The 23,197-nt window shown below is 41.3% G+C and overlaps 1 protein-coding gene across 10 annotated transcripts in view; it reads right to left on the reverse strand.

Moving 5' to 3' along the window:
• Positions 1-23,197, reverse strand: part of dlg5a (discs, large homolog 5a (Drosophila)) — a 226,662-nt gene that overhangs the window by 156,573 nt on the left and 46,892 nt on the right. For all 10 annotated transcript variants that reach the window (XM_060853989.1, XM_060853990.1, XM_060853991.1 and 7 more), the window contains one exon: positions 12,695-12,806. In XM_060853989.1, the coding sequence (XP_060709972.1) occupies positions 12,695-12,713 (19 nt within the window). In that variant the 5' untranslated portion in view covers positions 12,714-12,806. The remainder of the gene's footprint in view (positions 1-12,694; positions 12,807-23,197) is intronic.

A 23,197-nucleotide genomic window follows, 5' to 3' on the forward strand; every position in this document is an offset into this window, starting at 1 on the left:
CAAGGAATCCAGGTTTTGCGCAGACCACACCTTCAACACAAATTTACAGTCTAGTTGTGGCTCAGTCTCTGAAACTCCTACCTCTTGACTAAGTAGATTGCGTGTTCAAGTTCCACACTAGTTGACAGTCCAATGTACAATTACTGCAGCAATCACTTATCGGAGGTACTGTCTTTTGGATCAGATGTTAAACCAAGGACTCATTTGCCTCATCAGGAGAATGATGTAACGTAGTGGCATCTGGCCAATGCAGGAGATGATGGACTACGCCCAGGGTGTTATCACTTCTGGATTGTACTTGTTGAGGTTGTAGAGGACAATTCAGTGTCTATCTCTTCCACAGCTGGCAGATGAATAGAGTTAGCCAGAGCTCAAGTAATTTTTTTTTGTACTCATTCGGTCATTTCTTTTATCCTCTGCTTTTTCCATGTCCTTTACAACTACTAGCCTCTAGGCACTTTGGGCAGTGACCTATTGGTCTCATGTTGACAGCAAGTTTGCCACATGGTATGTTTCTGGAAAGGCACCAATTTTACATTCAGTTTATATGACTCAACCAGAGTAGTTTCTGGCTCAAGAGCACAAATATTGCTTGAGGTGATGCCCAAGCACTGGAGGCAGAAACAGTTCAGTTGCTTTGCTTGCACAAGGTGCCTTTGCTTCCCTGCTATATATTAGGTGCTCTCGACCACTTTGACGTTATTTGTGCGCATCCTTAATAAAGCTTCTGAATGTGTCGAGTGCTTAAACCTCTCTATTACGGTTGGTCATAAGTTAGGTTAAGTGAGGATGTTTGACCATGATGCTTTGAGAGCATTCCTAAAAAGTGCTTTCATTGTTGTCCTGAAAATGTCTGCCATGATTTAGTACAAAATGGAGCAATTGCTTTGGGAGTCTGCTGCCAGTCATCCGAGCATGTTCTGCCCAGTGAAGCGGACTTTAAGTAATCAGTACCTCAAATGTGGGGAATGTTGCCTTGGGAGATGCTGATGATGGCAAGCAGATTTTCTTTACATCAAAGAGATAGCTGTACTGAAAACAAAGGTCATGATAAAATTTAACAACTAATCGGATGCTAAATGAAATTTCAAGGCCTTTAATGGATAGATGATTTGAGATTAATCAACAGGCTTCCATAAGTAACGCTGTCAAAAGTCTATTTTTCTGAACAATGAGTGTAAAACCTCCCAGGTTCGCAACATCATGAATGTATGCTTTCAGACTCAAACAAGACAGCTTTCTTTTTTAAAGAAAACTTTCATCTTTATCATACATTCTTTTGTCATTTTGAACAGCATCGCCTCTTCATTATCTCATAAGTACCAATTTAATTTTTGAAACTGCTTTTATAATTGGGATTTTGAAATTTTTGATTTATCTGAATAATTCTTCACTATGATCTAATTAATCTGTGTTTTTTGAAGATAAAGGGAAACTACTCCACATGTATTCTCAGCAATAATTAGTGTGATTTAAAATAAACTCCCTTGGTGATTATATGCACGAGGGATGCAGCTCTTAACCTGACTCAATCAATTCACAAAATATTCTCGTTTTCCATTTTGGTTAGTGGAAGCCCATCCATTGTATACACATAGTCCTGTCCCAGAACCAACAGTTATTGCCTTCCAGGTCTCCACATTAAATATGATTTGTCATTTGATGAGCAGCTTTATAATTCCTCTAGATCAAGTTTTTTTTACTTATCAACTGCATGCCTATTCACATGGATTGGTATTATCTCCAACATGTACTTCTATCCAAATATCTTGCAAACATAAAAGTTAGCACATGTTGTAACTTGAAACCTATTTGCACAATAGCTCCAATTTTAATATAAACAGCTTCCATTTTGCAGCCCTAATAAACATGTGTCAGTAAGTCTGGGTCTAACCTGAAAGTTTTCCTGTGACAATTATGCTAGGTTTCACAATTTTTGAAGCAGTTACAAGCAACATCAGCAGAAGATATAGAGTTACCATTTTGAGTCAAAACAGATTAATAAGTACAATGTGATAAGTATATGGATTAATCATCCACAAATTTACTTATTGTGAAAGGGTTCCATTGCTCCCAAAAAAAGGATGCATTTTGTTCTTGAATCTCATTCCTGAAGACAAGGCAACTCTTCTGTATAATTTCCAAATGAATCACTTAGACAAATTTTAATTATATGAAATGGGAGCAAAAATAAGACATTTGGCCTCCAGCATTAAATAAGTTCCCGGCTGATCTGGTTGTGTTTTATTTAATGCCAAGTTCCCATCTCGTCCTAAAAACCTTGATACTGCTGTCTACCAAGAATCTATTCACCCCTTTCTAAAAATATGATCCACCTCTACTGCCTGCTGAGGCAGAGTGTTTCAAAGTTCCTTTAGAAGGAACAAAAACTTCATCTTTGCCCTGAAATGACGACATCCAATTTTAGAACAGCACCCCGTAGTTCTAAGCAGACCCACATGGGGAAACATCCTTACCACATCAACCTGAACAAGATCATTCAGCATATTATACACTTCAATCAAGTTACTCCTCAGCCAAATAGAAACAACCTTAGCCTGCCCAGCTTATTTTCATAAAAGAACCTGTTCATTCCAAGTATCAATCTAGTAATCTTCCTTTGTTCCTGCTTCCAATGCATTTACATCCTTCCCCGAAATAAGGAGGGAAAAAAAAATGCACACAGATTTAAGATGTGGTCTCACCAATGCTTAAATAAGTGAAGTTAACATCTTTACTTTTCCATTCAATTCCTCATGTTGAAGGATTGCATCCCATTAAGACTCCTTGATGACATGCCGCGCATGCATACTAACTTTTTGTGATTCATGCACCAAAATCCCCTAAATCCCTCCGCACTACGGAATTTTGCATTAATTCTCTATTTAAATTATACTGTTTTCTTGCTAAAATGAACAAATTTACACTTTCCTTGAGAATTTCACCTTATTCAGCGGAAATGAAATGAAGGCGTTTGAGAGAACTCTCAGTTTTCAGTATCAAAGATCAGTTTGGCTTTCTTTCCAGTTCCGTGTAAAGCTGGATCAGCTGGATTGCTGGAAAGCAAAATGAGGCTGAAATGGTTTGACACTTGTTATGAACTCCTTTGAGATGGCAATGGGTAAAGAACAGAAGATGAAGGTGATGGGACTGGGAGCACCTGAACAAGACTTGTTTACACTTGGTTTTCTCCTTCGCTTAGAGTGAGTTGGTGAGTTGCTGTAAATCAGTTTCAACCCAGGAATGACCAATTTAGTCAGTCAGAGTATTTTGTTGTAGCAATTTTGACATTATCATGGAGCTGCAACAAAATTCCCAAACTTGGTAAGTCTTTAACTAAATCTTCATTCTTTCTGTAAAATTTCCAATTTTCCAAAATGGTGATCAGCTGCAACGTAGTCCAGCTACATCACAGTTTCACTTCTTGGAAAGGATCTGTGAATTTAAGGAATTCACTACATCTAATTGGTTCCACAAAAGGTGCCTTTTTTTTCAATTAAATGTTAAATTCGATTAAGTGGGTGGCACAGTGGCTAGCACTGCTGCCTCACAGCACCAGAGACCCGGGTTCAATTCCAGCCTCGGGCAACTGTCTGTGTGGAGTTTGCATCTTCTCCCAGTGTCTGCGTGGATTTCCTCCGGGTGCTCCGGTTTCTCTCCACAGTCTAAGGGTGTGCAGGTTAGGTGAATTGGCCATGCTAAATTGTCCATAGTGTTAGGTGCATTAGTCAGGGGTGAATGTAGTGGAGTGGGTCTTGGTGGGTTGCTCGTCGGAGGGTTGGTGTGGACTTGTTGGGCTGAAGAGCCTGTTTCCACACTGTAGGGAATCTAATCTAATCTAATCTAAGGTACTGTCACTTAACACTCTAAACGTAACATTGTTGAGTACTGAGGAACATGTGGTAAATTCTCATTCGCGTCACAGAATTCAAGCTAGAGTTTCACCCAAGCAAGAGAGCGCAGCAGAGATAATGGATGCAGAGGCAAAAATTTGCCAAAAATTCCCTGGATTCTGGTCACATTAGACTGGAAGTGATAACGCCGCATTTTGAGGAAGGAGAAGGGGAGAGGGAAACAGGTTACAGCAGGCCAGTGAGAATTACATCATTCATCAGGAAACTGTTGGTGTCTATTAAGGAGATATCAATAAAAACACTTATAAAGCATAGCATGATGCTAAAATTCAAAATAATTTCAAGAAAAGGAAACTCTGACAAATTTATTAGTGTTTTGTAAGTATATAACTCTCGGAATAGATTAAGGGGAACCAGTAGATATCTTATATTTGGATTTCTAAAAGACATTGATAAAGTTGATATGCAAAAGTTAATACACAGAGGTTCAAGGCACATTGGGTAACAGATTAGTATGGATAGAGGATTGCTTAACAAACAGGGAAGCAAAAGTAGGGATAAATAGAGTATTTTCAAGTTGGCAAACAATGATTAGTGGTGTGACACAAGGATCAGGCTGGGTCTTTAGCTATTTTCCATCTATCTTAAGAGATAAAGACCCAAAATATGTATTCAAGTTTGTTAATGATATATAATTAGGTGGGAATGAAAGCCGTGAGGAGGAATCAAAGAGACTGCAAAGAATGATGGAGAGGTTCAGTAAGTGAACCAAGTGGCAGATGGAATATTCTGTGGTTACATGATTATAAACATAGATTGCATTTTTTTTAAAAGACAAACTGCCAAACAGAGACTTGAGTATACTTGAAAAACAAATCAGTAGGCTTGCTTAGCAAGCAATAAGTTGGCCTTTAATTTAAGGGAATTGATGTACGAGAATAAAAAAAGTCTTCATAGAATCATATGGAACTTAGAAGAGACCACACCTGAATTAGGACATACCTGCACGTGAGGCTGTATAAAGAACTCAGCTGAACTCAGATTTGAGAGGATTGTCCTGTTATGAAAGATTGGGTAAATTGTCTGAAGTTCAGAAAAATGAGAGGTGATTTTACTGAAACATTTCAGAATCGGAGTGGAATATTGGCATGATGTCTTCCATGCTTGGGAAATCTAGATCAAAGAAACTTCTTCGAAAGAATTCTGAATTCCCACCCAAGAGAGCTGTGGATATGCCAGTGAATTTATGTAAGGCCAAGAGAAGCAAATGTTTGGCCCCTTAGGGACTCAAGGATGAGGGGAGCACTCTGGAAAGTGAAAAAGAAGCTCAAGATCATATTGAATGGCAGAGCAGGATCACTGGGCCATTTGGTGTTCTCCTGCCCATACTTCTTATATCCCTCTGTTCAACATTAGCATTTGAACTGTACATCCATCACTTACATTGAATCCTTTTGAAAATTGACAATATAACTGGAAAATAAATTACATAATTCCAAAATTTGTTTCCTCACAACCCAGCTCCATCCCTTTCTATGACAACAGTCGAAGATTAAACCAGTCTGCTTACAATCTTATTGTAACACGTGATCCTGAGGTATGTTTCTAATCGTGTATTTTCCATATCCAAGACTGCCTTTTACTTCCTCCATAACATTGTTCAATTTTGCCACCTTAGCTCATTTGCCACTGAAACCATTTATTCATTGTCTTTGTTACCTCTTAATGTAACTAGTCCAAAACACTCCTAGTTGGTCTCCTACAATACTCAAGGTTATCTAAAACCAATGTCTGTATCTTAACTCTGAGCAGATACCCTATTGTCCTGGTGCTTCCTGATTCCTGGTAAAGCAGGACATCTTATTTTTAAATTCCTTTTCCTGATTTTCCGAATCCATCCATGACCTGGACCCTCCCAATCTCTGTAATCTCCTCCAGCCCCACAACTCTCCAAGCGATCTACATTCCTCTAATTTTGACCTCTAGTACATTCCCAATTGTAACTGCTTTATACTTGGTGGCTTTCAATTGCCTTGGCCCCAGGCTTTGTTTATGTCCTTGGCGGTGTACAAATTGAGTGTCACATGCATCTGCAAGTGACTACATGTCAAACATGATATTTAAATTGTGAAGCTCTTTGAACATCCTGAGGATGTGGCTAACATTACATAAATGCAAGACTTTGTTTCTTGTTATAGCAGACCATGAATTCACTGATGTGCACTTACGTTTACCCTTGTAATCAACCTCCATTGTAATCAACAAACTAATAACCTTTGCGACATGACTCTATAAGATAAGCTGCACTTCATTTGGATAGAGGGACTAAGTTAGAACAATGCATTTCATTGTATGCATTCAGGCCTGTCCACTGCTTACCAAACTCTGCAAATAAATTATGAATACTGTGAGAATAAAAAGACAGATGAACTATCAGTAATCACAGATTTAGCATTGATCTGCCTACAAAACTAAATTAACACTTGTGTCTTCAACATAAATCAGAACAAACTTGTTTTCTAGCATAAGAGCAGCACTAAACTTCCAAATAGTCTTTGAATTACTGCCTGAACAAGAGGTGGTGCTTAAAAGAACAAAATCCAGTAGTTTTATTTGCTCACCTTATCATGGGATGGGCACTGCATGTATTGGTAAAAAGATAAGGCTCAGGAGTTCACCAGAGAAAGTTGTGAAACTGATTTCAATAACATTTGGTCAATTACGTGTTAGATCAAAAGTAAGTGACAATACCAACTTCTGAATGGCTATTGAATCCCAACAAATTCACAAGTTTTTCATATAGTTCAGTTCCAAATGATGCAATTGTACGTGAAGTAGACTTGTAAGCCACATATCCACATATTTGCACAATAAACAACAAAACTTATTCTATTATAGCATCTTTATTATATTACACACCACTCTGTGTTTCACAGTTGCATTTAATTTTAAAATAAGACATCAAGTGATATTACAAGATGAGGGCAGAAGGTTAAAAACTTGGTTGAAGAGATAGGATTGAGGATGTGGCTTAAAAGAATAACTTTAGGTAGAAAGTTAACTAAGTTTAGAGGGGAGATTCCAGTGCTTTGTGCCAAAACAATTGAAAGCACTGTAACAATTGTGGAACAATTAAGATGAAGGTTACTCAAGTGGCCAGAAATAGATGATCACATATTTAACAGTGTTGGAGGACATTATAGAGACAGGGAGGGATGAGTCCATAGACAGATTTGAAAATAAAGATGAGAATTTTAAAATAGAGGCCCTCTCTACCAATTCTGCCAAAATGATATCGGGTCTACTTTGACTTCAGTCCTCAATACACTCTTCCCTATCTCTCCTGCCACAGCGCTCCAATAAACACGGAGCCTGTGGCATGTCCAAAAGCAATGGGTAAGAGTATGTACACTTATTTACATTTGGGGCACACTGAAGATGCCCCTTTTTTTAAACTTCACCAGATGGTCTGGTGCCAGATGAGCCCTATGCAGAATTTTTAACTGCTCAGGGCATGCCCTATTACAGATTGAGATATTTTGAGTATTCTCCCATAGGTTCTTCCACGTTTCCGAAGAGATCTCAACTCCAAGCTCTTGCTCCCAGACCTCTCATAACCAGTTAATATCCTGCCAGGCCCTGCCACCCAGCAGGTGATAGAGGGCACTAACCGAAAGGGTGCCTGTGGAACGTAGCAACCACCTCTTTGTATCGGGCTTATAGGGCTTAGTGAGAAGCGTAGTCTTCTTCTAGATGAAATCCCTAACCTGAAAAAAATGGAAAAGGTCTCTGCTGGGCAACCCGTATTTGTGGCTCAGTTGTTCAAAAGACATCATAACCTCCCCCTCAAACAAGTCTCCCAAACTAGAAACTCCTCTCGCTGCTCATAGCTTGAACCCTGAGTCCATCATTCCTGGTTGGAACTATCGGCGTAAGTGGCAAAGTTTTGGAGAAACAACCCTCACTCTAACGCATTGTCCATGCCCTGACTGTACTAATGACAATGGGGTTCCAGCAGTGGTCCATACCTGTCCTCATCTTAACCATGAACAACAGGTTAATAACGGGGCACTTTGCCTGGGAAGCCTCAATATCTAGCTATATTGAGTTTGGATCGTTACCTACCCAATCACAGACAAAGGACAGCAGGAAACTCAATTGATACCTCCTGATGTCTGGGAAATCAACTCCTCCCCCTCCTTGAGGCAACTGCAATTTAGTAAGTTTGATGAGGGGCCGCCCACGATGCCAGACAAAGGAACCAAACCACCCCATAAGCTTCCTCGGCGTTGGCCTAGGAAACATTATAGGGAGCATATGCATGGAATAAAGCAAATGAGGAAGAACATTCATCTTAATGAAAGATATTCAGCCCAGCCATGAAAGAGCCTCCCATCTCTAGAAATCTTGCCTAATATTGTTGCGCAAGTGAGCAAAGTTAGTCTGAAATAACAGATCAAACTTGGGGGTAATAAAAATGCCTAGGTATTGGAACCCTGCCTGTGACCACTTAAAAAGGAACTGAGGGCCACCTTCAACTTCTGGCACATCCTTAAGGTTCCTCAAAGGCATAGCCTCCGATTTTGCAAAGTTAATCTTATATCCTGAAATAACCCCAAATGAATTGATACATTGTATCAAATGGGTCATTGGGTTCGATAAAAACAGAAGGACATCATACAATGTAACCTTGTGTGCCCTCAATCCCACTTCCAGAGTGGTTATGTGGACGTTCTGACGGATGGCCGCTGCCAGCGGCTCTATCACCAATGTAAACAACAACGGTGAGGGGGCAGCCTTGCCGACTATCCCTACCAATCCTAAAATTCCCAGACTTCACCCCGTTGGTGATGACCATGGCCAGAGGGTGGTGATATGAAACCTCCACCCACCAAGCAAAGACTCCACCCAACCCAAACAGTTCTAAGACACAAAAAAGATATGGCTATCCCACCCGGTGAAATGCTTTTTCTACATATAAGGAAATCACCAATCCCGAATCGATCGTTACTGACAAACTTGGACCATATTCAGCAATCTTCTAATATTATTAGAGGACTTTATAAAGCCTGTCTGGTCCTCTTTAATAATATGGGAAAACACCCTTTCCAATCTCAGTACCAGGATCTTGGACAGAATCTTGAAATCTGAATTTAATAAATCCTCAGGAACCTTCCCCTTTTTAAGAATTAAGGAAATATTAGCTTTTCTCAAAAATGGTGGTAGGCATTCAAGCATATAGGAATGATTGTACAATCTCCTACATTGGCCCTGACAGAATCCCTATAAATTCCTTATAACACTCACCCGGGAGACCATCAGGGCCAGGCGCTTTCCCACTCTGAGGTTGCCGAGCTACCTCCTGTATTTCCTGAACTGTCAAGGGGGTATTGAGGAGAGAGGCCTGTTCCAAGGTTATCCCTGGGAGGTCTAAGTTCTGAAAAAAGGTCTCTATTTTAACACTCTTGTCCTCGCAACCTTCAGACTGATACAATTCAAAGTAAAAGCTCTGAAAAGCCCCACTAATCATTTTAGCATTGCATGTAAGGACCCCAGCCCTGTCTCTGACGGCAGTTACGGATTGGGGAGCATGATTTTTCCTAGTCAGGTACGCTAAATATTTTCCTGGCCTATCCCCATATTCAAACAGCCTTTGTCTAGTGAAAGCAAGTTCTTTCTTTGCGTTTTGTGTCAGTCTTGAATTCAAGGCAGCCTGGAGGGCCGTGATCCGTTGTAGCTCAGTCACCGAAGGCCACGCAAAATGTGCTGCCTTGGTGGCTTTCAACCGCATCTCAAGTAGACGCTGCTGTTCCTCCTTCTGTCGTTTCCAGCTAGCTGAATAGGAAATAGCTAATCCCATAGCAAAGGCCTTAGTAGTCTCCCATAGCATAGATGGACTACTAGCCGTGCCTGAGTTGATAGTCAAGAATTCCTGAAACTCCTTCAAAAAGCATTCCACAAAATCCTTCAGGAAAAAAGGGTCCAATTGCCAGTGCTGCAAACCTAGCCCTTCACTCTTGGCCTTAACCTCCAAATATACTGACGTGTGATCAGAGATAGCTTTATTCCCAATTTTACAACCTATAAATCGAATCCAGAAGGGCTGAGGGAGGCAGAAAAAGGTCAATCCTCGTGTGACATTTATGTGGGTTTGAAAAAAAAAGGTGAAATCCCTGCTGGTATGGTGAAGACATCTCCAAATATCCACCAGCCTCAACTCCTCGCATAAGTCAACCACCTGCTTTGCCTGCGAAGAAATAGTTGGGGGCCCACAACGCATCCTGTCCACCGGATGCAAAAGACAATTAAAATCGCCCCCTATAATAATGTGCCGCGTTGCAAAAGCACTCAACTTAGACAAAGCACGAATCAAAAATTTGAAGGAATGCGTCGGAGGACAGTAGACATTTAAAATGCCATATTCCTCCCCATGTATCAGGGCTTTAAGTATCACAAACCATCCCTGCTCATCTTTCACCTGCTCTAATAATGTGAACAGAGATTTTTCTGGATAAGTACTGCCACTCCCTTACTTTTGGGAGTGAAGGATGGAAGGAACACCCAGTCATAACCCCCTATTGTAATTTCAGGTGTTCCCCATCATTACGATGGGTCTCCTGCAACAAAGTGATCTCAACCCTTTCCCTATTAAGGCTAGAAAGCACTTTTTTTCCTTTTAACAGGCAAATGACTTCCCTTAATGTTCCAGATGCACCATTTAATAAGACACTTAGCCATATCCCCTTTCAAAGACCCTTGAACCCCTCAGAGGGAGTACCCTGCTTACAAAGCGCCGAGCACAAGAAAATAAAGACTCAGAGTCAAAGAACTATACATACAAAAACTACTTTATCATAACTACTACTACTAAAAACAAACAAAGAAAACCAACTATAAAACCTTGAATGGAAGACTCTTCCCCCTGCCCCCAGGGGCACTCACCCTTCCCATCCTCTCCTTCACAGCTCCTTCAAACCCAGACTGTGACCTAGCCTTAGGCTAGAAAAAAAATGATCCTTAAATCAACAGAAAAAAAGACAAAGTCAGGATGAGCACTCCACCCATCCTTGGTTTCATGTCACCCCTACTTGGGACTAAAAGAGAAACAGAACATACAAAAAAAGGGGGAGACAAAGAACATCTACAAAATTTCCCATCAGAAAATCCAGTTTTTAAAAAGAAGGAAGTTATTCCAAGGTCTTTTCCCCCTTTCCAAAAAGGAAATTATTAGGGAGAAAGAAAGGGATGAAAACAAAAGGAAAGGAAAACATGGGGAAAGATAGAAAAGAGAACAAACATTAACCGTATACTTCAGGCCATTCTTCTATTTTTAAGTGTCTACAAAGTTTTTAGCTTTATCCGCTGAGTCAAATGCATAAATTGAGTCCTCGTGGCTGAAATGGAGCACTGCGGGGTACCTTATGGAGTACAGGATGCCCAGGTTCCTCAGCCTCTTTTTAACTTCATCAAAGGACTTCCTCTTTCGAATTACAGCTTCAGAGAAATCCTGGAAAAACATGGTTTTTGATCCCTTGTACAGCAGTACCTGCGGATCTTTTCCCAGGGGTCTGAAGCTTCTATGACGTTTTGCTTGAGCTAATATGAGTGGAAGTGCACTTGGACCGAGCGGGGTGCTGCACTGGGCCTGACCTGTGCACTGTAACCTGATAAGCCATTTCAATCTGGAGCCTGCTGGACTCGATGTGAAGGCCCAAAAACTTCGGCAGCCAGCTTTCAAAGAAGCTGACTGGCTGCTCGCCTTCCTCTCCTTCAGGGAGCTCGACAATTTGGAGATTTATCCTCTGATCTCAATTTTCGAGGCCGTCGATATGATCTCGCAAGGCCCGCACCTCTCGCTCCATCACCTGGATCGGACTGGATGAGGACTCCATCGCAGCTTCCGAGGCCTTAGTTTAATCTCCACCTCCTCTAGCCGCTCCCCAGATCATGGATCTCCTGCTCATGCTTCTGCAGCATGGATACGATAGGTTGGACCTGGGCATGAATCTCCCCACAGATCTCGTCAGTCGCAGCCCCAATCTTCGAGGTAAGTCTCCACATCGGCTCAGCCAATTCCTGAGAGTCTGTCAGGTCCCTTGGGGGTGTTCAGGAGACCGTGCTGCTGCTGTAGTCTCTGGTGTGCCAAGTGCTGCAGGGGAGTGTCCTCCCTGCTGCTGTTCATTTGCTCCTTTTCCCTTTAGCATCCTTCCCACTCCCAAATATTAACAAATGTGTGATCTGTAAGGTTTTAATCTCATAATTCCACATCAGATGGCAAGGGATGGCAAAAAAACACTAGTATGCCTTGGCTGTTAGGCAGAGCTGTCCACAGCAGTTCTACAGAATTGCCGCCATCTAGCCAAGTCACTTTTCTGTCTTTTAAGATGGCACCAGAGAGCGATACTTTAAGCTGTATTTTGTTACATGATGAATATGCCAATAAATAAAATCAAATCAAATTTAAACTAAAATGGTATGTAAATATGCCAATATAGCAGATGTTTGAAGTATGAATAGTTAACCTTGGATAATTAGCCATTCAATAAGTTACCTACAGGTCATTCTGTTATAACAAGAGTTTCATTAATGCAAATTTGCTGTAACACAATTGACGAAGTATGGACAATGTTTCTGTAGCGCAAACATTTAAAACATGTTAGCTGTAATGCAATTACATGAGAAACAGTGCTAAAAGTGTGGCCAAAGTGCAATTTTTCTATAATGCGAGGTTGCACAAGAACACAACCATCGTGTTATAGAAGAGCTACCTGTATACTATTTAAAACCTAACACATCTTGACTTAATGCACAAAGTTTAAACAGCATATACGAATGCTCACCAACACAATCCTCAGCCATGCTGCTTTTACCACATTCTGCTTTGGTCTAGGGAGATTCAGGTTGCAACTTTCCAATTTCTTAATATAACAGTAGTGACATTCATACTTCTTTCTGTAACAGAATCAAATATAACAGCGTTATTAAACAATTGCCTACAAATGTATACCGAAACCAAACCTAAATTATTCTCAGTCGACAGAAAATGTGTTTATTAACAAACAATTTACAATAAATTCACATATTGATTAAGGAGCAAAGTTTTAAATATGCTTTATTGGGACTCAAAGATGTAGTATGTGTAATAAAAAAGCAACAGTTTCAACAACATTCGCTGAAGGTGCAAGGTACAGGATTTAGAGTGGGCATGCAGAAAGTCCAACTTTTTAAAATTTGTTCACAAGTTGCGGGTATTGCTGGTCGGGCCAGTATTTATTGCTCTTGGTTTGGTAGGTCACTTCAGAGGGCAGTTAACAGTCAACCATCATCCTATGAATCTGGAATCACATGTAGGCAACACCAGGTAAGAATGGCAGATTTCTTACCCGAAATGACAATGTGAAACAAATGGTAAATTACAAAAATCAACAGATTTTTAAAAAATTCACATTTCATGATCTGACATGATGAGATTTGAATTCATGTCCCAACATTAATCTGAGAGTCTGGATTTAAGGGCGGCACGGTGGCACAGTGGTTAGCACTGCTGCCTCACAGCGCCAGGGACCTGGGTTCAATTCCCGCCTCAGGCGACTGACTGTGTGGAGTTTGCATGTTCTCCCCGTGTCTGCGTGGGTTTCCTCCGGGTGCTCCGGTTTCCTCCCACAGTCCAAAGATGTGCGGGTCAGGTGAATTGGCCATGCTAAATTGCTCGTAGTGTTAGGTAAGGGGTATATGTAGGGGTATGGGTGGGTTGCGCTTCGGCGGGTCGGTGTGGACTTGTTGGGCCGAAGGGCCTGTTTCCACACTGTAATAATCTAAAAAAAATTACTAGTGCATCATCATCACCAGGACAACATTACCTCCCTCCAATCAGGATAGGGGTACATCACAGAGATGACTGAATAAATTAGTTTAAAATGAACAGATTGAATACACTTTTCCACAAACAAAATTATGGGCTGCTGTAACAATTATCCTGACCAATAATTTGACACATTCTTATAGAAGAAGAGTAATAGAGATACACAACATGGAAACAGACCCTTCGGTCCAACTTGTTCATGCACTAAGATGCACCAGATATCCCAACCCAATCTAGTCTTATCTGCCAGCATCTGGCTCATATCCCTCCAAATCCTTTCTATTCACATACCCATTCAGATGCTTTTTAAATGCATGGAAGTACCACCATAATGAGCTACAATAGAAAAGGAGCAATTCAGCTACATTTTCACTCAAGGATACAAACAACGTAGAAAAACCATCTACTCTAAATTATAAAGGATATAAATGGTAAGCGAAGTTCTATAACAATGAAATACTCAGGAGGCACCCAAGGATGATTCCATTTCAATCCTGTTTAGTAATCAGTGTAAAAACTGCTATATTTGCAGGATATTTTATAGAATTTCGTAAATAAAGATCAAGAGATCCCATATAATCTGTTACTGGGATGGCATAAGAGTATGTAAATAACATAACAATCTATAATTCTTATAGTAAATCAATGTGGCATATACTATACATATGCAGTATGATACTTGATGTATGCATTTTAGAGTATAACCTCTAGATTCAGTTTTTTTTTAAAGTGCAAAATAAATGTAAATGGGAGTGTGCCTCATCAATGCTGTTTGTTCTTGCACACACCGTAACACAATACTTTTAATAAAACTGCCAGTGCCAAATCGCACATGTGAACGTTCCTCTCACCTGCATCATTACACAAATTTATAATCTGCGTGTTAATATTATTGAACATGCGCAATATTCATTGGGATTTACATGGATTTTCTTAGAAGGCTATAATATATCCTGAGCTTTAATGAAAATGCACGTTCATATTAACATTGTGCACGAAGCCATCACCACGCGCTGTGTCGTGTTTTCACTGCCATAAGCTTTGTAAAAGCAATTTATCATAAATTGAAAATTAAATTCAAGGGGTTGATAGGAATGATCACCTAATCTTTAGAAAGTGTTAACCAGAGAATGAAGTTTTTGAGAAATGGATACTATCTAATGTACTTACTGTTCGTGTATATAGGGGCGTGAAAGAGATTACACAAGCCTAATACTTGAAGGGAAAGTAACATTTTATTATTTAAGAAATTTTTCAAGGAAATGCCTATAAAAATTGCTTTCCTGAGATATCAATTCAGTTCAGAGGCTGTTGTTAACAAAAGATTTCTTTTTAAAAAAATGCTGAGCTTTCAAATTGTTTATTCCATATAGAACAAGGATGGGAAATGTGTTCAAATTAGGAAGTTATATATAGGATTTTGGTTTTGCCACTTCTGGGAGTAGGAAATAATGCAGAAACTGTACCTCTAAGTAAAATTTCCTTGCCTCGTTCTCATTCTTCCTTCAAACACATCTCTTTGACAAAGCTTTTGGCCAAGTCGGTTCCCTCAACTCAGCACCGCCCTCCTAACCTGCAATCCTCTTCCTGACCTCTCCGCCCCCACCCCACTCCGACCTATCACCCTCACCTTGACCTCCTTCCACCTATCCCACCTCCATCGCCCCTCCCCCTAGTCCCTCCTCCCTACCTTTTATCTTAGCCTGCTTGGCTCTCTCTCTCTCTTATTCCTGATGAAGGGCTTATGCTCGAAACGTCGAATTCTCTATTCCTGAGATGCTGCCTGGCCTGCTGTGCTTTGACCAGCAACACATTTGCAGTTTTGGCCAAGTTACTCAACTGTCAAACTTGTCTGGTATTGCTCTTGAAGAACCTGGATTCATTTGTGTTAAAAGTGCCATATAAATTGTTTTTGTTGTTATTTTTAAACGTTTGTTTTTTAAATGCTTTTTGGTGCTAGTATCTGGGTAACGATTGATTCATAAAGAAAAGTCATTCAGAAGTTATGGTCTTTGTTGACTGGGTAAGCACTTCTGCCCATTCCTGAATGCTTCTGAAAAAGTGGTGATGAGCTGCCATCTTGAACCACTGCTCTCAATTTAATGTAGGAACACCCACAATGTTGTTAGGAAGAGTTCCAGAATTTTGACCTAGCAACAGTGAAGAAATGACGATAGATCTCTAAGACAGAAGGGCAAATGGGTTGGAGGGGGATTTACTGTTGCCAATGCCCTTGTCCTTCTACATGATAGTGACTGTGGGCTTGGAAGGTGCAATTTAAAGGGCTTTAATGTACGCATTCAGTGCATCTTGTAGGCGGTAGACACTGCTGTTACTGTACATCAGTGAAGGAGTGAACGGCATCATATCTATCAAAAACAATCAAAAGGGCTGCTTCATCATGAATGGTATCAGAGTCATACAGCACACACCAACCAGGTTTTCAAAATTGAGTTTGTCAAGCTTCTTGAGTGTTTTGTCATGATTGAATAAAGAGTGAAGTGAGATGTTTGGCTGGAGTTGAAGAAAATAATGATCCTTTGGATGCAGAGGCTGGTGGGCTAGTAATTGAGAACCATTGGGACCCTATTGTCATTGTAGGAGGGAAGTGAAGGGGTGAGGGCAGAAATGAGGAAAAAGCATCAGACATGGCTAAGGACCCTGTCAATCATGGTTGCGGGGAGTCCTCAGTTGAGGAAGAAGGTGGACATTTGAGCTCCACCGAGCAGGGAGGTAATGTTAGAGCTTTGGTTAAAAAAAACTTTTGATGAGGCTGCCACAGGAGTACTGTGTATTTCTGGTCATTACACTGTAGGAAGGATGCAATTGCACTGGGACCACTGCAAAGATGATTCAACAAGTTATTGCCTTAGATAGAACATTTTAGCTATAATGAGATGCTGTTTAAGCTTGAGTTATTTTCTTTGGAGTAGAGAACGTAGAAGCAGGGACCTGATAGAAGTCTATAAGATTATGGTTCTCATTTACTAACCCACCAGCCACAGTGAAAGGAAAGCAGCTGTTCCCTTTAGTTAAAAAGTCTCAATAACAAGGGGGCATCATTTTAAAGGCAATGTGTTCAGAAGCGATTTGAGGATGATGGGTGTTTGGAATGCACAGCCTGGGATGGTAGTGGAGGTGGGAAACCTGATAACCTTTAAAAAGTACTTGAAGTGTCAAACCATTCAAGACTATAGGCCTAGTTTGGAAAAGTGGGACTAGTGTTGGTAAGTAGCCTATTTTTGGCAGTATAGACTGTACTGTATGATTGTCAATGCTTGACCCAATGCCATGAGACTTAACAGGGTCTGCAGCCAATATTGAAAGCTACATGGACAACTCCATTCCAACTTGTAAATGGTGTTGTCCATGTAATTTTCAATACTGTAAAGGTTGTAGGGAACTTCAATCTTTATATAGCAAATGGTGGTATTTGTTGCCAAAAGCATTATCAAATGGGTTCTGCCAGGACCACACAGATTCTGACCTCAGGTTTGTCAAAATATGGACTCAAATGTGTGTGTGCAGTTGGAGACATTTCTAGCATGTGTGTTAATGAAAACCCTAGTAAAGTTGGAGTTAATGGGAATCAAAGAAAATCCATTGCTGGTTGAAGATATTTCTAGCATGAAAGAAGAAAGTAGTGCTTGTCGGAAGTCAGTCGTCTCAGTCACAAGACATCACTGCAAGGGTTCCTCAGGATAATGTCCAAGGCCTGACCATCTTCAATGACCATCTCTCCATTGTAAAGTCATGGCCAAAAGCTTTGTCAAAGAGATGTGTTTGAAGGAAGAATGAGAACGAGGCAAGGAAATTTTACTTAGAGGTACAGTTTCTGCATTATTTCCTACTCCCAGAAGTGGCAAAACCAAAATCCTATATATAACTTCCTAATTTGAACACATTTCCCATCCTTGTTCTATATGGAATAAACAATTTGAAAGCTCAGCATTTTTTAAAAAAAGAAATCTTTTGTTAACAACAGCCTCTGAACTGAATTGATATCTCAGGAAAGCAATTTTTATAGGCATTTCCTTTTAAAATAGTGATGGAAAAGGATAAACCAGATCTAAAAGTTGAAGTTCTAAATTGGAGAAAGGCCAATTTTGACAGTATTAGGCAAGAACTTTCAAAAGCTGATTGGAGGCAGATGTTTGCAGGTAAAGGGACGGTTGGAAAATGGGAAGCCTTCAGAAATGAGATGACAAGAATCCAGAGAAAGTATATTCTGTCAGGGTGAAAGGAAAGGCTGGTAAGTATAGGGAATGCTGGATGACTGAAGAAATTGAGGGTTTGGTTAAGAAAAAGAAGGAAGCATATGTCAGGTATAGATAGGATAGATCGAGTGAATCCTTAGAAGAGTATAAAGGAAGTAGGAGTATACTTAAGAGGGAAATCAGGAGGGCAAAACGGGACATGAGATAACTTTGGCAAATAGAATTAAGGAGAATCCAAAGGGTTTATACAAATATATTAAGGACAAAAGGGTAACTAGAGAGAGAATAGGGCCCCTCAAAGATCAACAAGGCGGACTTTGTGTGGAGCCACAGAAAATGGGGGAGATAATGAATATTTTGCATCAGTGGAAAAGGATATGGAAAATATAGACTGTAGGGAAATAGATTGTGACATCTTGCAAAATGTCCAGATTACAGAGGAGGAAGTACTAGATGTCTTGAAACGGTTAAAGGTGGATAAATCCCCAAGACCTGATCAGGTGTACCCGAGAAAACTGTGGGAAGCTAGAGATGTGATTGCTGGACCTCTTACTGAGATATTTGTATCGATAGTCACAGGTGAAGTGCCGGAAGACTGGAGGTTGGAAAACGTGGTGCCACTGTTTAAGATGGGTGGTAAAGACAAGCCAGGGAACTATAGACCGGTAAGCCTGACCTCGGTGGTGGGCAAGTTGTTGGAGGGAATCCTGAGGGACAGGAAGTACATTTATTTGGAAAGTCCAGGACTGATTAGGAATAGTCAACATAGCTCTGTGCGTGGGAAATCATGTCTCACAAACTTGATTGAGTTTTTTGAAGTAACAAAGAAGACTGATGAGGGCAGAGCAGTAGATGTGACCTACATGGACTTCAGTAAGGCGTTTGACAAGGTTCCCCATGGGAGACTGATTAGCAAGGTTAGATCTCATGGAATACAAGGGAGAACTAGCCATTTGGATATAGAATTGGCTCAAAAGGTAGAAGACAGAGGGTGGTATGAATGGTAAGATAGTACCTCTGGAAATTGGAGAAAGTGAGGACTGCAAACGCTGGAGATCAGAGTCGAGAGTCTGGTGCTTGAAAAGCACAGCTGGTCAGGCAGCACTGAGGAGCAGGAGAATCAACGTTTCGACCATAAGCTCTTCATCAAGGAATGAGGCTGGCAGATCAAAGGGTGTGGAGAGATAAATGCGTTGGGGGAGGGGGGGGTGTTTGGCAGAGAATTAGCTAAGATTGCAGTAGGTAGGTGAAGGTGATAGGTTGGAGAGGATGGTGGAGCGGATAGGTGGGAAGGAAGATGGACAGGTAGGATAGGTCAAGAGGGTGGTGTCAAGTTGGAAGTTTGGATTTGGGAAAAAGTGGGGGGAGAAATAAGGAAACTGGTGAAATCCACATTGATCCCATGTGGTTGGAGGGTCCCAAGGCAGAAGATGAGGTATTCTTCCTCCAGGCATCGGGTGGTAAGGGGTTGGTGATAGAGGCAGCCCAGGACCTGCATGTCCTTGAGGGAGTGGGAGGAGGGTGTTAACAAGTTCTCCCATGAGTCGTGGAGTTGTTTTGAGCATGTCCTGAAGATGTTCTGTGAAGTGTTTTGCAGGTAGGCGTCCATAGAGGAGAAGAGACTGCATCGGGAGCAATGAATACATTAAAAGACTTGTGTGGAGGTGCAGGTAAATTTGTGACATATATGGAAAACTCCTTTGGGGGCTTGTTGGGTCCACGCCCTGCACCACCCCACCCTCCCCTGCCACCGCAAGAATTGCAAAACCTGGGCCCACACGTTCCCCCTTACCTCCATCCAAGAGCATCGATGAGGGAATGGTCTTTGCGGAATGCAGATAGGGGTGGGGAAGGAAATATATTCCTGGAGGTGGGATCTGTTTGCAGGCAGCAGAAATGGTGGAAGATGATGCAATATATCTGGAGGTTGGCGGAATGGAAGGTGAGGACTGGGATGTTCTGCTCTTTTTGCGGTTGGATGGTTGGGGTTCAAGAGCAGAGGTGCAGGAAGTGGATGAGATTCACTGGAGGGCATCATCGACCACGTGGGAAGGGAAATTGCAGTCTTTGAAGGAGGCGGCCATGTGTATGTTCTGTGTGGAATTGGTCCTCCTGGGAGCAGACACGGCAGAAGGAGAGGAATCAGGAATAAGGGATAGTGTTTTTACAGGAGGCAGGGTGGGAAGTGGTGTATTCCAGGTAGCTGTGGGAGTTGACAGGTTAGTCGTAATGTCCTTGTTGAGTCAAACACTGTTAATGGATATGGAGGGGTCTAGGAAGGGGCGGGAGGTGTCCAAGATGGTCCAGGTGAACTTAAGATCGGGATGGAACGTGTTAGTGAAGTTGATGAACCATTTAATCTGCTCATGGGACCATGAGGTGGCGCCGATACAGTCACTGATGTAGCGGAGGAAAAAGGTGGGGAATGGTGCTGGTATAGCAGAGGAAGATGGATTGTTCCACAGAGCCGGTGAAGAGAGACAGGCACAGCTGGGGCTTCTGCAGGTGCCCATGGCTACCCCTTGGTCTGGAGGCAGTGGGGAAGTGTGCTGGGTCAAGCTCACCATTCCATCTTCTCCACAGAACAATTTGAGAGGGGTCAATAAATAATAGCTTCTACAAATTCTTACATTAGTTTGGACCATGGTAAATTGCAGAACATCTTAATGCATGTGGAAGAAAGAAAACATCATTAGTTCAACTCTTCTGATAGTAATAGCTCCAAAGAGCTGTTGAACTGAATACTAAAAAGTACCTACTTGATAAATGATCAAACCATGCCTTTACAGCGGGTAGGAAAGTAATTTGAGCCCTGACAACTAAATAACTTTGGCAAATAGGAGCTTAAGTTTATTCACACAATTTGTTAAATGAGAAGTAAATATAACGAAGCTTTTATTTCATGGATCTACATAGTTTGGGTAAATGGCAAGTACAAAATTTAACTTTGAAATCATATGACATACAGGTTCTGATTTGGGCACTACAAGTGCAATTAATACTCTAACGGGCCTTACACTCCATCTGAAAGCATAGTGACAAAAATAGTCCTTTTTTCTTTTCATAGTTATTTCTCTATTAACACAAATATGTTTCGACCAGTTCAGGTTTGATATAATTTTGCTGTTAAGCTCACCTCTAAAAGCTGTGTTGTAAAGATTTATTTGGCTAAGGGTCAGTTTTGACTAGGTTTCTAGACGGTTTCTTGCTACTAGGCCTAGCAAGATCTCTCCGTGTCTTAACAAACCCACTTCAATAACGGTACGGTGGCTCAGCGTTAGCACTGCTGCCTCACAGCACCAGGGTCCAAGGTTCTATTCCAGCCTCGGGCAACTGTCTGTTGGGAGTTTGCACATTCTCCCTGTGTCTGCGTGGGTTTTCTCCGGCTGCTCCGGTTTCCTCCCACAGTCCAAAGATATGCAGGTTAGGTGAACTGGCCATGCTAAATAGCCCAGAGTGTTAGGTGCATTAGTCAGAGGGAAATGGGTCTGGGTGGGTTGCTCTTCGGAGGGTCGGTGTGGACTGGTTGGGCTGAAGGGCCTGTTTCCACACTGTAGGGAATCTAATTATCTATTGATTCCTGAAGGGCTTATGCCCGAAACATCGAATCTCCTGTTCCTTGGATGCTGCCTGACCTGCTGCGCTTTTCCAGCAACACATTTTCAGCTCTGATTTCCAGCATCTGCAGACCTCACTTTCTCCAATCTAATTATCTAATCTATAAACCACCGACCTGACCCTTATTGTCCTCCACTCATCCAATTCTCACCCTCACTTTACCAAGTACCTTCTCTGGATCAACTTGCCACACACTGGATATCCACTGAAAAAACAGCATTCCCTGGTATCCATGTCATTCAGCCAGGCCACTGTGCACTTCAACAAGTATTGGTAATCCAGCATTGTCCCTCACCAACAACGTAATTGCACAGCATCCATAAAGCCACGCTGTAGCCATAACTTTCTCTCACAAACTCTGCTACCCTAGTCACTGTTTAACCATCAGGCCACACAATTCACCTGTCCTTAGCTACATTCCTGTCTAGATCACTGCTACTGTGTGTCAAATACCCAATATCTTGTCAGTGTCCAGTTGCACATCATATGAAGGCAAGCAATTGAAAAATGCTAAACAAAGCTTTTATGCACAGGCTTAAAAAAATTAACAAAACTAATGGAGATTGCAATTTGTCCCTACAATGCAAATCAAACAGTGGTATCATAACCAAAGACAATTTTACATTCCATAATGCAGATGGTAAAGAAGGTGGACTGCATATTGGCATTCACGGCGAGAGGATTTAACTACAGAGCAAGGTTGTCTTGCTGCAATTAGAGGGGCTTGCTGAGACCACACCCGGAATACTGTGTGCAGCTTTGGTCTCATTAACAGAGGATGGGCGTTCTTGCTACAACGGGGATTGCAGCCTAGGTTAACCAGATTAGTTCCACCAACCCAGGAATCAATGTAATAGGAGAGCTTGGCTTGTTTGGATTATATTCGCTGGAGCTCGGAAGAATGATATAGAGGAGATATTAAATGAAAATTTCATGTCAGTTTTTACTGTTGAGAAAGAAAGTCAGTCAGAAATAAATATTGATGTTTTGAAGACAGTTCACATTACAGAAGAGGAAGTGCTGGAGGTCTTAGAAAATATCAAAGGCAGATGAATCTCCAGGAAATTGCAGGGCCTCTCGTAGAAATTTGTATCATCTATAACTATGGATGAGGTACCAGATGACTGGAAAGTGGCTAATGTTGTGCTTTTGTTTAAGAAGAGATGAAAGGTGAAGCTTAAGAACTATAAACCTGTGAGTCTGACTTCAGTGGTGGGTAAGTTGTTGGAAGTGATTCTGAAAGATAAGCTTTATTTGCATTTGGAGAGAAAATGAATGATTAGGGATAGTCAGTGTGGTTTTGTGCAAGGGAAATTGTGTTTCACAAACTTGATTGAATTTTTTGCAGAATAACTAAGATGATTGATGAGGTAGACGTTGTTAACTTGGACTTTAGTAAAGCCTTTGACAAGGTTCCACATGGTAGACTAATTAGTAAAGGTGCAGGAAGAACATTCTCAATAATGGAGGAGTCCAGCACCAGGGGTCACAGTTTAAGGTGAGGGGACAAACTATTTAGGATTCACTCAAAGTGGTGAGCCTGAGAGATTCAATACCACAGAAGGAATTTGAGGCCAAAATATTGGATGATTTCAAGAAGTTGAGATAGCACTTGGACTAAAAGGATCCCGGGCTCAAACAGGAAC

Source organism: Hemiscyllium ocellatum, chromosome 43 (genome assembly GCF_020745735.1).
Source record: "Hemiscyllium ocellatum isolate sHemOce1 chromosome 43, sHemOce1.pat.X.cur, whole genome shotgun sequence".
Classification (NCBI taxonomy): domain Eukaryota; kingdom Metazoa; phylum Chordata; class Chondrichthyes; order Orectolobiformes; family Hemiscylliidae; genus Hemiscyllium; species Hemiscyllium ocellatum.